The sequence below is a fragment of the Pseudoliparis swirei genome, chromosome 8, assembly GCF_029220125.1.
Source record: "Pseudoliparis swirei isolate HS2019 ecotype Mariana Trench chromosome 8, NWPU_hadal_v1, whole genome shotgun sequence".
Classification (NCBI taxonomy): domain Eukaryota; kingdom Metazoa; phylum Chordata; class Actinopteri; order Perciformes; family Liparidae; genus Pseudoliparis; species Pseudoliparis swirei.
The window spans coordinates 24041337-24062795 of record NC_079395.1 but is presented as its reverse complement, the minus strand read 5'-3'; the positions used below and the strand labels follow the sequence as shown (position 1 = coordinate 24062795).

General features: G+C 48.0%; 1 protein-coding gene across 1 annotated transcript in view; it reads right to left on the bottom strand.

Moving 5' to 3' along the window:
- Window positions 1–6180: 6180 nt before the first annotated feature.
- LOC130197622 (dual specificity protein phosphatase CDC14AB-like) overlaps window positions 6181–21459 on the bottom strand; it is a 34511-nt gene continuing 19232 nt past the window's right edge. Inside the window, exons 3-9 of the mRNA XM_056420374.1 lie at window positions 19777–19864; window positions 19390–19620; window positions 15139–15277; window positions 13882–14059; window positions 9383–9450; window positions 7854–8027; window positions 6181–7703 (exon numbers count right to left, since the gene is read on the bottom strand). Of these exons, the coding sequence (XP_056276349.1) occupies window positions 7655–7703; window positions 7854–8027; window positions 9383–9450; window positions 13882–14059; window positions 15139–15277; window positions 19390–19620; window positions 19777–19864 (927 nt within the window). The 3' untranslated portion in view covers window positions 6181–7654. The remainder of the gene's footprint in view (window positions 7704–7853; window positions 8028–9382; window positions 9451–13881; window positions 14060–15138; window positions 15278–19389; window positions 19621–19776; window positions 19865–21459) is intronic.

Here is a 21459-nt window from a genome sequence, read left to right as displayed (position 1 = left end):
GTCTAACAAGACCAGTACAGAGAGGAGTCCTCTATCAGGACTAAGGTCTAACTAGACCAGTACAGAGAGGAGTCCTCTATCAGCACTAAGGTCTAACAAGACCAGGACAGAGATGAGTCCTCTATCAGCACTAAGGTCTAACAAGACCAGTACAGAGAGGAGTCCTCTATCAGGACTAAGGTCTAACAAGACCAATACAGAGAGGAGTCCTCTATCAGCACTAAGGTCTAACAAGACCAGGACAGAGATGAGTCCTCTATCAGGACTAAGGTCTAACAAGACCAGTACAGAGAGGAGTCCTCTATCAGCACTAAGGTCTAACAAGACCAGTACAGAGATGAGTCCTCTATCAGCACTAAGGTCTAACAAGACCAGTACAGAGAGGAGTCCTCTATCAGGACTAAGGTCTAACAAGACCAGTACAGAGAGGAGTCCTCTATCAGGACTAAGGTCTAACAAGACCAGTACAGAGATGAGTCCTCTATCAGCACTAAGGTCTAACAAGACCAGGACAGAGATGAGTCCTCTATCAGCACTAAGGTCTAACAATACCAGTACAGAGATGAGTCCTCTATCAGCACTAAGGTCTAACAAGACCAGTACAGAGATGAGTCCTCTATCAGCACTAAGGTCTAACAAGACCAGTACAGAGATGAGTCCTCTATCAGCACTAAGGTCTAACAAGACCAGTACAGAGATGAGTCCTCTATCAGCACTAAGGTCTAACAAGACCAGTACAGAGAGGAGTCCTCTATCAGCACTAAGGTCTAACAAGACCAGTACAGAGATGAGTCCTCTATCAGCACTAAGGTCTAACTAGACCAGTACAGAGATGAGTCCTCTATCAGCACTAAGGTCTAATAAGACCAGTACAGAGAGGAGTCCTCTATCAGCACTAAGGTCTAACTAGACCAGTACAGAGAGGAGTCCTCTATCAGCACTAAGGTCTTACTAGACCAGTACAGAGAGGAGTCCTCTATCAGCACTAAGGTCTAACAAGACCAGTACAGAGAGGAGTCCTCTATCAGCACTAAGGTCTAACAAGACCAGTACAGAGAGGAGTCCTCTATCAGCACTAAGGTCTAACAAGACCAGTACAGAGATGAGTCCTCTATCAGGACTAAGTTCTAACTAGACCAGTACAGAGAGGAGTCCTCTATCAGCACTAAGGTCTAACAAGACCAGTACAGAGAGGAGTCCTCTATCAGCACTAAGGTCTAACAAGACCAGTACAGAGATGAGTCCTCTATCAGGACTAAGTTCTAACAAGACCAGTACAGAGATGAGTCCTCTATCAGGACTAAGTTCTAACTAGACCAGTACAGAGAGGAGTCCTCTATCAGCACTAAGGTCTTACTAGACCAGTACAGAGAGGAGTCCTCTATCAGCACTAAGGTCTAACTAGACCAGGACAGAGATGAGTCCTCTATCAGCACTAAGGTCTAACAAGACCAGTACAGAGAGGAGTCCTCTATCAGGACTAAGGTCTAACAAGACCAGTACAGAGAGGAGTCCTCTATCAGCACTAAGGTCGAGCTGAACTGTTTTTTCAATAGAGTCCTCTGTGACGACTGACCAGGTGAGAAACAGCTGAGGAAACCAGCAGAGCTGAAGGTCCTGATGGCATCAGCCCCAGGGTCTAAAGACCTGCGCTGTGTCCCCAGCTGTCTGTGTCCTCTTCAACCTCAGCCTGAGGCTGGGGAAGTCAGACCAGTACAGAGAGGAGTACTTTCTAGCATCTCCTCACGCACCAAGGACAGACAGGGAGAGACATTCCTGCCGTATTCCTGGAGCTCTACAACAGTTCACTCTTGCGCCAGATCTTCTTCCTTCTTATATTTTTTATTTATTTTATTTTTTATTGTGTGTTGCTGCTACTGGCTCGACAAATTTCCCCCTGGGATTAATAAAGTATATATCTATCTATCTATCTATCTATCTAACAAGACCAGTACAGAGAGGAGTCCTCTATCAGCACTAAGGTCTTACTAGACCAGTACAGAGAGGAGTCCTCTATCAGCACTAAGGTCTAACTAGACCAGTACAGAGAGGAGTCCTCTATCAGCACTAAGGTCTAACAAGACCAGGACAGAGATGAGTCCTCTATCAGCACTAAGGTCTAACAAGACCAGGACAGAGAGGAGTCCTCTATCAGCACTAAGGTCTAACAAGACCAGTACAGAGATGAGTCCTCTATCAGCACTAAGGTCTAACAAGACCAGGACAGAGATGAGTCCTCTATCAGCACTAAGGTCTAACTAGACCAGTACAGAGAGGAGTCCTCTATCAGCACTAAGGTCTAACAAGACCAGTACAGAGATGAGTCCTCTATCAGCACTAAGGTCTAACTAGACCAGTACAGAGATGAGTCCTCTATCAGCACTAAGGTCTAACTAGACCAGTACAGAGAGGATTCCTCTATCAGCACTAAGGTCTAACAAGACCAGGACAGAGATGAGTCCTCTATCAGCACTAAGGTCTTACTAGACCAGTACAGAGAGGAGTCCTCTATCAGCACTAAGGTCTAACAAGACCAGTACAGAGAGGAGTCCTCTATCAGCACTAAGGTCTAACAAGACCAGGACAGAGAGGAGTCCTCTATCAGGACTAAGTTCTAACTAGACCAGTACAGAGAGGAGTCCTCTATCAGCACTAAGGTCTTACTAGACCAGTACAGAGAGGAGTCCTCTATCAGCACTAAGGTCTTACTAGACCAGTACAGAGAGGAGTCCTCTATCAGCACTAAGGTCTAACAAGACCAGTACAGAGAGGAGTCCTCTATCAGCACTAAGGTCTAACTAGACCAGTACAGAGAGGAGTCCTCTATCAGGACTAAGGTCTAACAAGACCAGTACAGAGAGGAGTCCTCTATCAGGACTAAGGTCTAACTAGACCAGTACAGAGAGAGTCCTCTATCAGGACTAAGGTCTAACTAGACCAGTACAGAGAGGAGTCCTCTATCAGGACTAAGGTCTAACAAGACCAGTACAGAGAGGAGTCCTCTATCAGGACTAAGGTCTAACTAGACCAGTACAGAGAGGAGTCCTCTATCAGCACCAAGGTCTAACAAGACCAGTACAGAGAGGAGTCCTCTATCAGCTCCAAGGTCTAACAAGACCAGTACAGAGAGGAGTCCTCTATCAGCACTAAGGTCTAACAAGACCAGTACAGAGAGGAGTCCTCTATCAGCACGAAGGTCTAACTAGACCAGTACAGAGAGGAGTCCTCTATCAGCACTAAGGTCTAACAAGACCAGTACAGAGAGGAGTCCTCTATCAGCACTAAGGTCTAACAAGACCAGTACAGAGAGGAGTCCTCTATCAGCACTAAGGTCTAACAAGACCAGTACAGAGATGAGTCCTCTATCAGCACTAAGGTCTAACTAGACCAGTACAGAGGAGTCCTCTATCAGCACTAAGGTCTAACTAGACCAGTACAGAGAGGAGTCCTCTATCAGCACTAAGGTCTAACAAGACCAGTACAGAGAGGAGTCCTCTATCAGCACTAAGGTCTAACAAGACCAGTACAGAGATGAGTCCTCTATCAGCACTAAGGTCTAACAAGACCAGGACAGAGATGAGTCCTCTATCAGCACTAAGGTCTAACAAGACCAGTACAGAGAGGAGTCCTCTATCAGCACTAAGGTCTAACAAGACCAGTACAGAGATGAGTCCTCTATCAGCACTAAGGTCTAACTAGACCAGTACAGAGAGGAGTCCTCTATCAGCACTAAGGTCTAACTAGACCAGTACAGAGAGTCCTCTATCAGCACTAAGGTCTAACAAGACCAGTACAGAGAGGAGTCCTCTATCAGCACTAAGGTCTAACAAGACCAGTACAGAGATGAGTCCTCTATCAGCACTAAGGTCTAACTAGACCAGTACAGAGAGGAGTCCTCTATCAGCACTAAGGTCTAACAAGACCAGTACAGAGATGAGTCCTCTATCAGCACTAAGGTCTAACAAGACCAGTACAGAGATGAGTCCTCTATCAGCACTAAGGTCTAACAAGACCAGTACAGAGAGGAGTCCTCTATCAGCTCCAAGGTCTAACAAGACCAGTACAGAGAGGAGTCCTCTATCAGGACTAAGGTCTAACAAGACCAGTACAGAGAGGAGTCCTCTATCAGGACTAAGGTCTAACTAGACCAGTCCAGAGAGGGGTCCTCTATCAGGACTAAGGTCTAACAAGACCAGTACAGAGATGAGTCCTCTATCAGCACTAAGGTCTAACTAGACCAGTACAGAGAGGAGTCCTCTATCAGCACTAAGGTCTAACAAGACCAGTACAGAGAGGTCCTCTATCAGCACTAAGGTCTAACAAGACCAGTACCGAGAGGAGTCCTCTATCAGCACTAAGGTCTAACTAGACCAGTACAGAGAGGAGTCCTCTATCAGGACTAAGGTCTAACAAGACCAGTACAGAGAGGAGTCCTCTATCAGCACTAAGGTCTAACAAGACCAGTACAGAGAGGAGTCCTCTATCAGCACTAAGGTCTAACAAGACCAGTACAGAGAGGAGTCCTCTATCAGGACTAAGGTCTAACAAGACCAGTACAGAGATGAGTCCTCTATCAGGACTAAGGTCTAACTAGACCAGTACAGAGATGAGTCCTCTATCAGGACTAAGGTCTAACAAGACCAGTACAGAGATGAGTCCTCTATCAGGACTAAGGTCTACCAAGACCAGTACAGAGATGAGTCCTCTATCAGGACTAAGGTCTAACAAGACCAGTACAGAGAGGAGTCCTCTATCAGGACTAAGGTCTAACAAGACCAGGACAGAGAGGAGTCCTCTATCAGGACTAAGGTCTAACAAGACCAGTACAGAGATGAGTCCTCTATCAGGACTAAGGTCTAACTAGACCAGTACAGAGATGAGTCCTCTATCAGCACTAAGGTCTAACTAGACCAGTACAGAGATGAGTCCTCTATCAGGACTAAGGTCTAACTAGACCAGTACAGAGATGAGTCCTCTATCAGCACTAAGGTCTTACTAGACCAGTACAGAGATGAGACCTCTATCAGGACTAAGGTCTAACTAGACCAGTACAGAGATGAGTCCTCTATCAGCACTAAGGTCTTACTAGACCAGTACAGAGAGGAGTCCTCTATCAGCACTAAGGTCTAACAAGACCAGGACAGAGATGAGTCCTCTATCAGCACTAAGGTCTAACAAGACCAGTACAGAGAGGAGTCCTCTATCAGGACTAAGGTCTTACTAGACCAGTACAGAGAGGAGTCCTCTATCAGCACTAAGGTCTAACAAGACCAGGACAGAGATGAGTCCTCTATCAGCACTAAGGTCTAACAAGACCAGTACAGAGATGAGTCCTCTATCAGCACTAAGGTCTTACTAGACCAGTACAGAGATGAGACCTCTATCAGGACTAAGGTCTAACTAGACCAGTACAGAGATGAGTCCTCTATCAGCACTAAGGTCTTACTAGACCAGTACAGAGATGAGTCCTCTATCAGCACTAAGGTCTTACTAGACCAGTACAGAGATGAGTCCTCTATCAGCACTAAGGTCTAACTAGACCAGTACAGAGATGAGACCTCTATCAGGACTAAGGTCTAACTAGACCAGTACAGAGATGAGTCCTCTATCCCTGTGAGTCTCAGGCACAAAGAGGACGTTCCAGTTGACGTAGTTTCCTCGTTGCTCCTTCTTAATTCACGGTGTCTGTCTCCCGTTCCTCCGTCACTGTCTGTGTGGGGAAGAGACACCAACACTGATTGACCCCAGCTGGGGCTGATTACACCTCATAGCGCCACCGTTCCCTGAACACCCCCCCCTCCACTCAAACCCCTCTGCAGCTGAGGCTAGACACGCCCCTCTGCCACATATGAATGAAGGAAAATAGATGAACTGAACTAAACTAGCTAAGTTAAACCAGCTAACTTGAGGAACGAGAACATTGGCTGCAGGGAATTTTAATCACTCAACTTTTATTCTTTTTTTCTACATTAGCTGCGTTGAGCCGAGCCTGAGACGGAAGTTTCCAGCTCCCCGTGCGCGATGAGAGTTGAACCCAGCGGCACTAACCGTGACCTGCGGTGGAGGCCGACCTGAAACGAGACTCGGCCATGTGGATCCTCAGGTTTATGAAATGTAACAGAGGCCCACGTTGCTCATTCTACAAATCTGCATTCAAAATAAGGGGAGCATCAATAAGTGTGTCGGCATCAGAAAGCTTTATTCAAACTATCTCTGCAGCAACTTCAACACAACACATCTATAACACTCTCGCCATGATGGTCATCATCTATGACCTGATGAGTATGTTTCATAACAGCACAGTTTTAAAATGGCTTCCATCTAGGTCTGCAAACATTCAATTAAATTAATTAAATCAACAGGGTTTAAGTACACAGGGACGGTGCAGGCCGGACCACCACAGGGACAGGAAGTGAAGGGAAACCAGGACACGAGGACTTCAACCGGAAACAAGACACAACAACCCAGACCGTGACGGAGAGAGGCCTGTTGCCAAGAGGCTGTCCCTCTCAGGGGCCACCAGGCTGAGCCCCTCCCTTAAGGGTCCCGTAGAGTCAGCAGTTCCCTTCACAGCAGGAGCTCCCATAAGAGAGGTGGATTTGCTAAGCACCAGGTCATGAGGGGTCAAATCGGAACCAGCCTCATGGCAACGTTCCAACAAGGTGCCTGCTATGTGAACCAGGTGCCTGCTTCCCCCCCCCCCACAGTTTGCCAAGGATGCGTCTCAATAGACAGTTTCTGGTGAATCACTGATCCTAGAGCAGCTCCTTCTCCAAAACACAAATACCTTGGACTGGTGGAACCCTCATGGACAAAGCCCCCATCTCAGCCGGCCCCTTTGGACAGGTCCCATGTCCAGGGGGGGGGGCTATCTGTACTATGTCATAAAGCCCATGAGACCAAAGGTCAAGTCCCTACAAGACTGCAGCTGACCAACCACAGCGCGATGTTGCTGCTTGATAGTTGAGAAACTCAACATCTGGTTCAAGTGCTTGGAGACCAGTGACTTAGCAAAGGACCAGCACTTCTTGTGGATCTGTGGGCCATAGTGACTACAGCACACAGGCCCAGAAGCATCCAGGGCCTGAGGGGGCGGGTCAATAAGATAAATGAATGCTTCAGAATTGGCCACATGGGATGGGTAGTGATAGCAATGTGCATCTTAGCAAGTAGACCATCCACAACCCTGCAACCTAGAGAGGGCATGATAGATAGAAGGGAGGAGAACAAGTAAAGAACCAACCCACTGCCCTGCAGACCATTGGTGGTTCCGGTCAGTACAGGTGTTGGACTTCCACATCCTCCCAGAAGCACCAGGGTGAACTCCAGGCCTTCAGTGAGGGTAACCATCAGGGGTAACAACCTCTTCAGTGTCTGGGCCAAGGACACGAGTCCTGATCGTCAGGATGTTTGTGTATCTTACGGTTCCTTTAATAAAGTGCAATAGAAGTGGAGTCACTTGCTCCCTGAAGGTCTTCAGGTCACCGTGGAGCTGGTGGAGCTGGTGGTCCTCTGCACCGGGCAAATTGTAAAGACGTACTGAGAGCACCACAGAGCTGCAGGAGAGGTGAGTCCCTGAAGTCACTCTGCTGGACTCAAGAGCCCAACACGGGTTACGCTGAGGTCAGCTGGAGGGCCTCGGGCCGCCTCCTCATCACGGAGGGGCAGCCGGCCGGGCGCCGAACAGAGAGAGGCTGAAGGGACTGGGGAGAGAGGGAGAGAGGAATGTGCTTTACCATTCTTTCAATCCACTGATTCTCGCTCTACTCATGTCTGCCCCATGGTTCTAGTCAACGACTTGATTCGGTTTATTTTGAGTGACGTTTACTTTTGATCGACTGCACTTCACTCACCTCTTTATCTGCATGGTGAGGGAGGCGGAGCCACGAACGACCTTCTGAGAAGAGGAGGGGAGGGGGGCGGAGCTTCGAACAAGCTTCTGAGAAGAGGAGGGGAGGGGGGCGGAGCCTTTCAGAGCCCTGGCAGGTGGCAGAATGGAGCGGTGAGCAGCCTTGGACAGGTCCAACCTGGGGAAGAAACAAACAACTGACTAGAAGGGTGCTTTACATTTACAAACAATCAAATATAACTAACTATCATGACGGCATGATGTAAACATGTTCTCAAATATAAACCAACTGAGATTAGAAAACAAGATCAGTGAATAATGATTACGATGTGTTGTTGTTGTGTATTTTATTCAGCCAATCATTGCAATACAAGACAACATTATTCTGTATAATATACAAAACAGAAAGACTGAAAGGTATAGGTAGAAGAAAAAAATGCTTATTCCTATCCTAAATTATTATAATCAAATAAATCAGAAAATTAATATAAAATAAAGAAAAATAAAAAATAAAATGTATATATACATATATATATATATGGAGATATAGAGAACGTAGATCAAACATGGTGTGCAGAACATTAAAGGTTTCATGAAATTAAAACTCATTTTTGATGATATTTATTGTGTACATGTATTGCTAATAAAGAACGGCTCCAGATCCTCTGAGTCCTCTGGCCAGCTGGCGGTGATGTCACCGCTCCCCCAACAGAGGCCCGCTGATGTACGATGGAGCTCCACGTTGGCCGGCTTCCCTCTTCCTCGGTGCTCGGCATGTGGAGTGAAATCGTCAAATGGATCAACGGTTCTGAACAAACCTAAAAGACACTTGATGACAACTCATCCGTCACGACCCAGCAAGGAGGCAAAGCCAGCGCCAAGAGTGATGAAGGGCAGAGGAGACGCCACGACAGAGCGGTCCTGACCGGGCTCGGATCACAAGGTCAACGGTTCTGCTGTCAGCCTGACCCACAGGGAGGCGGGTCAACGACCCGGCTACAGGGATGGATTCTGTGGTTCCGGCAGGTCTTAGTTCAACAGAGGTCCGTGGACCCGCTCAGCTCTTTGCAAAAGATACATTTGTCGAGGGGGAGAAATATTTAATAGCAAGCAATGCCTGATGAGAGAAGAGAAGATCAGTAATGGTCAGCACCTCTGTGGGGTCACGCACACACACACATGGAAACGAGAAATGCCGGCACGGTCCACCAGGTCTGCGATCGCGTCGCCGCTCGGTGACGAGGCTCGGGGTCCTGAGGGGGACGGATGCCAGTGTCTTTCTAAGAGTCTCCTCTTCCTACTCAAACTGAGGAGAGCCGACACTCGGCCTCATGGAGGGAGCGCTCTGGAGGCCTCCATGTCCTCTGCTCACCCAGCAGGGCCTCTCATTGAGCTATGATGACATTACATTGTGATAATAGCACAACCACTTCTCATCTTACTCTGAAACAAAGTGGCCCACAGCGACATACCTCATCCACATTCTAACTTTAATGTTGACCAACAACAACATCAACAACCGCCCCGCGGTACCTTGAGGAGGCGGCTCTCGGCGGTGGCCTCCCCTTCAGGGCTCTCAGGCGGTCTCCCTGGTGGTCGCTCTACGGAGAGGATTCACACGGAGATCACAGCACCAGAAGAAGAATAAAGAAGTCATAATTATAATAATGTTAAATATACACCACATTGACGTTTTAGGATGCACTGAGTACCTATCTCCTCTTTTTTCTCTCCTTAAGGATGAATTTTCATCTCTCAATCACACGTTACTAACTCTGCTTTCTCCCCGGAGTCCTTGTGACTTCACGTCTCATGGGGTCATCGGACCCTATGAGACGGCATAGATCCTATCTGCTGATGGATCATCGAGGTCTGGGTCATGGAATTCCTGCTCCTGACTACGCCACTGTCCTGTTGAGACTCCGCCCACTGTTGAGACTCCGCCCACTCCTCCTCCCCACCGCCATCTGCCTGATGGATCATGGAGGTCTCCATCGTGGAATATGCCTACTATGAACTATTCATACACTCTGTCATATTCATTGAATGTATTTTAACTCTAAATCTGTCCTTCTGGTCACATTACATCTATTGCATCTGTCCATCCTGGAGAGGGATCCTCCTCTGTTCTTTCCTGAAGGTTTCTTCCTTTTTTCCCCCCTGAAAGGTTATTTGGGAGTTGTTCCTGGTCCGATGTGAGGTTTTGGGGCAGGGATGTCTGTGTGTAAGTAAGTAAGTAAGTAAAAGTTTATTTATATAGCGCCCTTCGCAGTACGAATACACAGAGTGCTTTACAATAAAAACAGTAAAAACAGTACAACATCATCAATATCATCATGTTAAGCATAGCAGCAAGGTGCAGAAGCCAGTGCTACATTACAAATTGCGGGTGCATTACCTCCAGTACACAAGACTTTTGAGCAGTCACAAACGCAGTAGAAGAAACCAACAAACAGTAAATTAAACATAGAGAGCAGAAAACCGATAACACACAGAAACCTAACCCAGAAATGCCTGTTTGTAGAGATGTGTTTTAGCTGATTTCTGAAGCTATTTTCGGACTGAGCTGCTCTCAACACCTGCGGAAGTGTGTTCCACAGGCGTGGGGCCACTGTAGCAAAGGACCGATCGCCTTTTGTTTTTAATCGTGTGCGCGGCACTGCCAGGAGCCCCTGGTCAGCTGACCGTAAGGACCGGCTGGGGGTGTGCTGTATGATGAGGTCATGTATATAACTGGGGGCGAGGCCGTGTATGGACTTAAAGGTAAAGAGAAGTACTTTGTACTGGATCCTGTACTGGATTGGTAACCAGTGTAGGGCAGCCAGTATAGGGTAATGTGACACGATTTCTTTGACCTGGTGAGTAATCTGGCAGCTGCATTTTGAACCAGTTGGAGGCGGTTTATGGATGCCTGGTTTAGACAGGTGAACAGTGAGTTGCAATAATCCAGTCTGGAGGATACAAAGGCATGTATAGCCATTTCCATCTCAGAGTGGGCGATGATGGAACGCAATTTTGCGATGTTTCGCAGGTGGAAAAAGCAATTGCGCCTCAGAGTCATGACGTGTTTATCCAGCAGCATTGCCTGGTCAAAATGAATACCGAGGTTTTTGATGGTTGGGTGGACATTATTTTTGAGAGGGCCCAGATGTTCTAGTACCCTAGCTGTGGTGCCATCGGAGGCGATGACCAACACCTCGGTCTTGGTTGCATTTAACTGCAGGAGGTTGTTAGCCATCCAACCCCCGATGGCGGCTAAACACTCCATCAGGATGCTGAGGGACTGCATATGCTCCGGTTTAAAAGAGCAAAGCAGCTGGATGTCGTCAGCATAAAGGTGGTATGTGATGCCAGAGAATGTTCTGATCAGCTGACCCAATGGGATCAGGTATAGGGCAAAGAGTAACGGGGCCAGCACCGAGCCTTGTGGTACCCCGCAGTGCAGAGGGGCGGAGTCGGATTTATATGGACCAGCTGACACTGAGAAATGTCTCTCACTGAGGTAAGAGGCAAACCATTTTAGTGCTAGACCTGACACCCCAACCCAGTTCTTTAGCCTATCTAGGAGAATAGTATGGTCGACTGTGTCAAAAGCTGCACTCAGGTCTAGCAGGACCAGAACAGAACTTTTGCCACAGTCGGAGGCCATCATGATGTCATTAGATACTCCAAGAAGGGCAGACTCGGTGGAGTGTTTCTTACGAAACCGGATTGAAACTTGTCACCAATGTTGTGTGTGGCCAGGTAGAGGTTAAGTTGGTTAGCTACAACTTTCTCCAGTACCTTTGAAATAAAAGGTAGCTTAGATATGGGCCTGTAGTTTAGGGAGAGGAGGGGTCCAGGTTGGGCTTTTTGAGGAGAGGTTGGACAGCCGCCTGCTTAAAATAAGAAGGCACCACACCCGTGACCAGAGACATGTTTATAATTTTGACCAGACTGGGGGCAACAGAAGAGATAGCTTCTTTTAGCAGGGAGGTGGGCAGGATGTCTAGGGGACTAGAGGAGGTCTTCATGGCATTTACTACCTCCAACACCTCCTCCAGCTCAACAGGTGAGAAGTTGCTCATTGATGGTACAGAAACTGGACTGGGGACCGGGGGGCAGGGGGAGGGGGTGATGTTGGCTCTAACATCTGCAATCTTGTTTACAAAAAACAACAGGAAGGTGTTACATTCCTTGTCTGAAGACACAGGAATCGATGGAAGAGGGCGAGCCACGATTTTGCTGATGGTGTTAAATAACACTTTGGGGTTGTTTTTGCTGGAGATAATGAGGTTTTTAAAGTAAGCAGCCCTAGTAGTTTCCACCAGAGTGTTAAAATCAGCTGTGAGATCTTTATAGAAGAGTCGATGGACTTCTAGGTTAGCAGCTCTCCACCGTCTCTCAGCTCTGCGCCGTTGTAGCCTGAGCGCATAGATTTCCTCATTCATCCAGGGAGATGGATTAGTTGGACGGACAGAGCGAGTGACAAGGGGAGCTACACTATCCAGAATGGCTGCGCAGTGGGCGTTAAACAAGCCCACTGCGCAGTCCACGTCATCAGACTGCGCCATCAAAACATTGCTGGGGAAACTAGTTCTGAAATTCACTACAGCTTTGTTATTTATAATGCGAGATATTTTCACACGTTTTTCTGGCACAAAATCATTGTCGAAAGATAAACTGAACATTACGGACATGTGGTCAGATAACAGCATATCTTCAATGCATACATTGTGAATATTTAGCCCGAGAGTGAAGACAAGGTCCAGTGTATTACCTTTCTCGTGGGTCGGACAAGACACATGTTGGATGAAGTTGAAAGAGTCCGCAAGGTTAATGAAGTCCACAGCGAATGTATCCGCTCTTGTTAACGTGGATGTTAAAGTCCCCGAGCATGAGGATCCTATCGTAGCGGATAATGGACGCCAGAAAGTCACCAAAGTCAGCCAGGAAGGATCTGTTTTTGCCGGGGACGATAGACAAGGACGCAGAGGAAAGGATTTTTGCGACCAACTTTGTTGATGAGGATTTCAAACGAGGAGTAGGCTTTATAGTTCACCGTCCGAGAGTGAAAACTGCTCCGGTAGATAGTAGCCAGACCTCCGCCTGAGCCGGACGCTCTCGGAGCGCAGGAGTAGGAGCAGTCTTGTGGGCAGAGTTCATTCAGCGAGGTGAAATCGTCTGACTTCTGCCAGCTTTCTGTGATGTGGAGGAAGTCCAGATGCCTTGTAACAAAGAGGTCTTTTAGAACAAAAGATTTGTTTTTGATCGATCTTGCATTTATCAGTCCGATATCGATGCGGTCCGAACCAGCTCTGCCGAAGGTTGACGCCCGGGGAAGGGGCTGCAGCCACCTAGGACGGCTCTCCCTCCCGGCTCGCTCACACGCAGGCAGCAATGTCACACTCGTGGGCGAGAGATGAACGTTTCCTCCCGGCACTGGAGAAATCCTCGAGTGCGCTCGATGGTGGGGTACAGGAGCAAACGCCGGGAGGACGGGTCGCAGACATGACAGCCTCCTGCAGGGACCAGCAGCGTTGGAGATGGCGTGAAGTGAGGACAGAGAGCGGCCTCTGGATTGTTCCCGGAGCCTCACCGCGGATCCAGCCCGTCTACTCCTTCTCCTGGACTTTCTCGGCCGGGTGCAGCTGCAGGATGGCTTCCAGATGCCGCCGGGGATTGTACGATGCAGGTGACGGTGGGAACTCCATTGTTCGGGTCGATGAGACAGCGAGCCCAGCACCGATGCACGGATGTTGAATAAGGTATGGAAATCATACACTAACACAGATGTAGCACCGTTCTCAGCGAGCGATGAGTAAATAAAAATCACAGCAAACAAAACGAAGAACCAGCTCAGACGGCCAGCTGCCGGCATAGGCGCGACCATCAAAGTGGTGGGAGGAGCTGACAGATTGTAAAGCACTCCGAGACAAATTAGTAATTTGTGAAAATGGGCTCTACAAATAAACTGAATTGAATTGAATTGTTCTAGATACCACCATTCTCATTGTCAAGGGGCAATGATAAGCTTCCAGAGTATTTCTCACCTCGTCCGAGCTGAGGGGCGTGTGACGGCCGCTGATGGACAGCTCATCCATGCTGCAGAGGAGGCGGGGCTTAGCCGCCTGAGGACTGTGAAGCTGCTGCTGGCGACGCAGCCGCTGCTGGACGAGCTTCTGTCTGCAGCGGTGGACGTCACCCTGGACCCACAGGCTGTGCTGCTTCCTACAGGGAACAACCACAGGGAACAACCACAGGGAACAAACACATAGGGAACAACCACAGGGAACAACCACACAGGGAACAACCACAGGGAACAAACACATAGGGAATAACCACAGGGAACAACCACAGGGAACAAACACATAGGGAATAACCACAGGGAACAACCATAGGGAATAACCACAGGGAACAACCACACAGGGAACAAACACATAGGGAATAACCACAGGGAACAAACACATAGGGAACAACCACAGGGAACAAACACATAGGGAATAACCACAGGGAACAACCACAGGGAACAAACACATAGGGAACAACCACAGGGAACAACCACAGGGAACAACCACAGGGAACAAACACATAGGGAACAACCACAGGGAACAAACACATAGGGAATAACCACAGGGAACAACCACAGGGAACAAACACATAGGGAATAACCACAGGGAACAACCACAGGGAACAACCACAGGGAACAAACACATAGGGAACAACCACAGGGAACAACCACATAGGGAACAACCACAGGGAACAACCACAGGGAACAACCACACATGGAACAACCACAGGGAACAACCACAGGGAACAACCACACAGGGAACAACCACACATGGAACAACCACAGGGAACAATCACACAGGGAACAACCACAGGGAACAACCACACATGGAACAACCACACAGGGAACAATCACAGGGAACAACCACACAGGGAACATATTCCTGAGTTTGATGTTATTGGTCCAGAGTCCTCTGGGTGATGGAGCTGTGCTGACAAGCTGCAGCTAGCACCTTCCTACAGTTGTCCAATGATAACGATAAACTGAGCCATGTGTTGTCGTATGTAACTCGTGTTGCAGACTCTCATAGAGCAGACCTGTAAACCAGAGCCACTCTCAGTCAGTAGGATTCTTCCTCTCTGGAGCATGTCGACAAGACTCCAGGACAATCAACCCAGCGGTCGATGCATGGCTCTCTGGCCCTCCAGGCCTTCACGAGTTGTAATGACGTCATCTCACCAGAGGGAGAACACCAGATGGTCCTTTCCATGGTGGAACCACGACTGAGACTACAACTCACTCTTCTAGTAGGTTCTGCTGGGGGCCGATGATGGAACCGGGTCGGCAAATCCTGATCCACGCAATGGCCTCAGCTGCAGTGAAGCGAAAGTGCTTCATCAGATAGCAGCCAATCAGAGTGCCTGTACGACCAAGGCCAGCTGTGATTGGATGAAATATTTAAAAGGAAAAAGTTAGGAGACACAAGTTTGAAACAAATAAATAAAAGGTTTATCACTTTGACTTGCAACACACCCCTCAACATACACACACACACATATATATATATATATATATATATATATATATATTAGGGCTGTGAAACGATAAAAAAATTTAATCAGGTTAATCACAAATTTCTGTGGATTAATCATGATTAATCCCATATATACATTCAGGGTTTTTCCTGGGTCAAAATGGGTCTTCGGTGCTCCCACCGTCTGTCCGTTGAGTGAGTGATCAGCAGCTGGCCGCTCGGTCCATTCGCGCACCTCACAGTTGCGTATTGATCAGACAAGAAGATAGCAGCCAATCAGTATTAACCAGATGGCGCGGCTGTGTCCAGACGCCGTCGAGGTAGCTCCGCGGAGATTGTGCGCTCTTTTAGTTTTTGTGTTTATTTTTAATGTTTTCTTTGCCACAAACACATCGGCACTAACAGCATACGACCACAGCACACTTTTGGACATAAACTTTTGCGCAAAACAAGGGTTTTTGTCCACTTTTTCCATCGATCCAGCGTGGCCGGCAGAGATCGTACGAGCGAACCACATCAACAACAGTGGAGCCGCTACTACGGGAGACACGAAAACATCGAGGGAAACGGAGCGAATTCGAACAGACTGAGAGTTCAAGCCCACCGCCCACCTCTGCCCAGCATCCTTCTTGCTAACGTCCAGTCTCTGGAAAATAAGATGGATGATGTTAGGGCAAGGATCAGATTCCAACGGGACATGAGGCACTGTAACATCTTTTGTCTGACGGAAACATGGCTGACCCGCTGGTGCCGGATCGAGTCATATGCCCAACCGAGTCCTTCTCTGTTTTCCGTGCAGACAGAACGGAAGAGTCTGGTAAATCTAAGGGTGGAGGGGTTTGCTTCGTGACTAACAACAAGTGGTGCGACCCCAAGGACATTAAGACTCTTTCTCGTTCCTGCTCGCCGAACCTGGAACATCTGACGATCTCATGCCGTCCATTCTACCTTCCCCGGGAGTTCAGCTCGGTCATCACCACAGCCGTCTACATACCACCACAAGCGGACACCGATGTAGCACTATCGGACCTACATGATGTGTTATGTCGGCATCAGAACAAGTATCCCGACGCGGCTGTGGTGGTGGCTGGGGACTTTAATAGGGCTAACCTTAAAAGTCATGCCGAACTTTCACCAGCACATTACGTGTGCTACCAGAGGAAAGAACGTTGGACCACTGCTATACGCCATTCAAGAGAGGCTACAAGGCTGTCTCTCTCCTCCGTCGAAAATCAGACCATGCCGCCATTTTTCTGCTTCCGGATACCGCAAAAGATCGCGGAAGCGGTAGTGACGAGGAACCTAAGCGGTGGTCTCACCAATCAGAGGCTGAGCTACAGGACGCTCTGCGTGTCGTCGACTGGGACATGATCCAATCCAGTTCCAGTGACGTCAGCGAGTTCTTGAAGTAGCAATGAGCCTCATAGCAACGCTTAACGGACACCATCGTCCCCACGGTAAAAGTTAGGGTCTTTCCTAACCAAAAGCCGTGGGTTGATAGATCCATCCGTGAAGCTGTGAGCGCCCGTACTGCTGCCTATAACACGGGTCTTGTATCCGGCAACATGGACGAGTACAAGGCAGCGGTCTATGGACTGAGGAGGCGGTGAAGGAGGCCAAGAGGAGGTACCGAGACAGAGTGGAATCACAGATGGAGCAGCGCGACACCAGGCGCCTATGGCAGGGGCTACGGACTATCACAGACTACCAGAGCAGACCCGCGCTATGGTGAGTGCCGACGCATCCCTAGCGGACGACCTGAACTCATTTTATGCACGGTTTGAGGCTAGCAACAACAGCGCTAGCTCGCCGGCTAACAACAACACCGTTAAGCGTAGCCGAGGTGAGTTCTACCGCTGGGGATGAACACACACTCTCTGTGACCGAGCACAGTGTGAGGAGGGCTCTGTTGAGGGTGAACACCAGGAAAGCTGCAGGTCCAGATGGCATATCTGGGCGAGTACTGAAGACCTGTGCTAACCAGCTAGCTCCAGTGTTCACCACAATATTCAACCTCTCCTGGCTGAGTCCGTGGTCCCCGCCTGCTTCAAGAGATCCACTATTGTCCCTGTGCCCAAGAATGCTTCTCCAGCATGTATGAATGACTACCGACCGGTGGCCCTCACCTCGGTGGTCATGAAATGCTGAGAGGCTGATAAAGGACTACATCTGCGCCTTCCTCCCTTCCTCCATGGACCCGCTGCAGTTTGCTTATCGCCCAAACAGATCCACAGATGATGCTGTCTCCCAGGTACTGCACACCACACTCTCTCATCTGGACAGCCAGAAGGGGGCTATGTGAGACTGCTGTTCATTGATTATAGTTCAGCTTTCAACACCATAGTCCCTCCAGACTGGCGGCAAGCTGATTGAGCTGGGACTGAACACCCCTGTGTGCTTGGATCCTGGACTTCCTGACCGCCAGGCCACAGGTGGACAGGGTGGGCAGACACTCCTCCAAATACCTCACCCTGAACACAGGATCCCCCAGGGTTGCGTCCTCAGCCCCTACTGTACTCCCTGTACACACATGACTGTGTGGCCAGGTTCAGCTCAACACCATCATCAAGTTTGCGGTTGTCACAGTGGTGGTGGGCCTGATCTCCGACAACGGCGAGAAGGCCTACCTGGAGGAAGTTGCTGATCTGTCACTCTGGTGCCAGGACAACAGCCTCATCATGAATGTCACCAAAACTAAGGAGCTGATTGTGGACTTTAGGAGGGTACAACAACAGAGGACGTACTCACCACTGGGGATTAACGGGACTACTGTGGAGAGGGTGAGCGGGTATAAATACCTGGGAGTCCACATCACCGAGGATCTGACATGGTCAACAAACACAGACACTCTGGTGAGAAAGGCAAGGCAGCGCCTCTACCACCTCAGGCAGCTGAGGAAATTTAAAGTTTCCCAGAGGATCCTTCAGTCCTTCTACTCTGGAGCTGTAGAGGCGTCCTGACAGGAAGCATCACAGCCTGGTTTGGCAACTGCTCCGCTCAGGACAGGAAGGCTCTGCAGAGAGTAGTGCGTCGGCTGAGCACTATTGGAACTACACTCCCACCCTGCAGGACTTGTACACCAGGAGGTGCAGAACCAGAGCCGGCAGGATCATGAAGGATCCTCACCACCCCAACAACAGACTGTTTCAGCTGCTGCGGTCAGGCAGGCGCCTCCGTAGTCACGCTGCAAGAACAGAGAGACTGAGACGGAGTTTCTTTCCTCAGGCCATCAGGACTGTGAACTCCGACCTCACCAGGACCCCCACATAGACCCACACAACTGCCCCTCTTAGGCACACACACACACACACACACACACACACACACTTACTGTAAATATTGTGTTGTTTTTTATTGTAAATAGTGTGTACTTGTTGCCCTTGCACATTCCTGCTGAGCATTGCCACTTTCATTTCACTGCACACCCTGTGTGTGTATGTGACAAATAAAACATCTTGAATCTTGAAGACACGCTTATCAACTCCAGTGTTTCCCCTCCTACTATAACAGGGGGAAATCTCCACCCGTCACCCTGTAATTTTCGTCTACCCACCCCCCGTCAACAATTCAATCGCTCGCGCACAGAGCAATGCGGCGTGACACTTGAGAGCCCTGCATTGCTCACCAGTGCGCGCGCCAGCATCGGAGCTCTGCCGCGCGAGCCGAGAGAAGAGTTGTTGACGGGGGTGCAAGTGACTTTTTTTCGTCCCGATGAGCGCGCACACGCCGGCATCCGAGCTCTGCGGCGCGCGAGACGGAGCTCTGAGTCGTGTTAACGCGACACTAGAGACAGAATGACATGCTGCTGGAGAGACGACCAACAACAGACGGACTGGAAGCTCATTCTGCGCATGCGTTAAATGCGTTTTTTTTAAAAACTAGTTAAACCTGTAATTTAATTAACTGAGTTAACGCGTTATTTTTCACAGCACTAATATATATATATTTATATCTATGCCTAGATGCAATGTCTTCCTCTGTGCAAACAGAAGTCCCTCCACACAGTTGTCCTGCTACCTTTACAGTGCACAGCCACAGCTCCTTCAGTACTTTCACATATGTGCAGGAAGCGCCTGATGATGAGGTCAGAGGGCGCGGTCCCATCCAGGAAGAAGAGGTCATGGTGTTCAAAGCCTGCGTCCTCAAAGCGCCGACTGTCATACAACTTCCTGTTCAGACGGACCACAGCTGTGACGTCGTTTTGTTGAAAGTAACCAAAATACGCCTCAGGTGCATGGAGAGGATAACCTGAAGAGAAACACGGATGTTTCTAGAACTGAGTCACACTGTGAACCATTGACATGTATGTTGTACCTGACGAACATAAAACCAATACTTGTGAAGATGGTGGACGTGTGGACTGAAGTGACATCAGATGCCAGTTGTTCCTGCAGGGTGACTCACCGTGCTCCATCCGGCTGTGAGGGTGAGGACTGCTGAAGGCCAGAAGCTTCCCTGGAAACACCCAGTTCATGTCCCCGTGTTCCACTCTCTACAAGCACAGAGCAGACGCAGCGGGTGTCATAGTGGAACACACAGGAATGTGGTACTCTGGTCTGGTCATGGTCCCGTTCCAGAGGCCTGTGAGCTGTGGGAACAGCGCCCCCTGGCGTCCAGCAGCTTCATATCAATGTAAAGACAATTTATTGTTATATCATCTTCATTTATATACAGTAGATATATTTAGGAAGTGAGTCACTAATTGGTGAGTATTTCCATTAAATATTGATTTATAATAGTACTTTTAAGTTTCCTTTAAGATTTATATATACAAAATATAATCAGTTTATAGAACATAGTTGAAACTACCAGTGTGTGAAGTTGACTATATCATAATACTGCTTACATATTACTTTAAAAGATGAAAAATAATTATGCCATCCTGTATAATGAATACTTTTACTTTTGATTCTTTACTTATACACATGTATACCTTACTCAAGTAGGAATGTAAACACAGGATTATTATTTGGGATATTCTACGACTACGTGGTACTGCTTTAATGAAGCACATTATTAGAACACTTCTTCCACCCCAGCTTTCATAACAGGGGGCATCACCGTGACAAGGTAATGACAAGAAGTGGCAGAAAGATTTTAAAAAAGAAAACAAATATTAAAATAACAAGGTTAAAGAAAGAATAGAATAGGTAGTGTGAGTTAAGACGGTTCCTACTTAAAGTTATTTTACTCTGAACAGCTCAGGGATCAATTATCTGGTGAAGATGCAGAAGATGCTAAAATGCTGAAAAACTGGTTCACGTGTCCGTTACTTCTAGACTAGATTACTAAAACTCCTTATTATCAGGCTGCTCTATAAGTCTCGTAGGTCAACTCCTTATTATCAGGCTGCTCTATAAGTCTCTTAAGTCAACTCCTTATTATCAGGCTGCTCTATAAGTCTCTTAGGTCAACTCCTTATTATCAGGCTGCTCTATAAGTCTCTTAGGTCAACTCCTTATTATCAGGCTGCTCTATAAGTCTCTTAGGTCAACTCCTTATTATCAGGCTGCTCTATACGTCTCTTAAGTCAACTCCTTATTATCAGGCTGCTCTATAAGTCTCTTAAGTCAACTCCTTATTATCAAGCTGCTCTAATAAGTCTCTTAAGTCAACTCCTTATTATCAGGCTGCTCTATAAGTCTCTTAGGTCAACTCCTTATTATCAGGCTGCTCTATAAGTCTCTTAAGTCAACTCCTTATTATCAAGCTGCTCTAATAAGTCTCTTAAGTCAACTCCTTATTACCAGGCTGCTCTATAAGTCTCTTAGGTCAACTCCTTATTATCAGGCTGCTCTATAAGTCTCTTAAGTCAACTCCTTATGATCAGACTGATCTAATAAATCTCTTAGGTCAACACTAAGAACAGAGATCACATGACTCCTGCATTAGCTGCTCTGCACTGGCTCCCTGTAACATCAAGAATCACATTTAAAATCCTTCTCCTCACCTACAAAGCCTTGATTGGTGATCATCATATCTTAAGGAGCTTGTAGTACCATATTACCCCACTAGAGAGCTTGTAGTACCATGTCACCCCACTAGAGAGCTTGTAGTACCATATTACCACTAGAGAGCTTGTAGTAC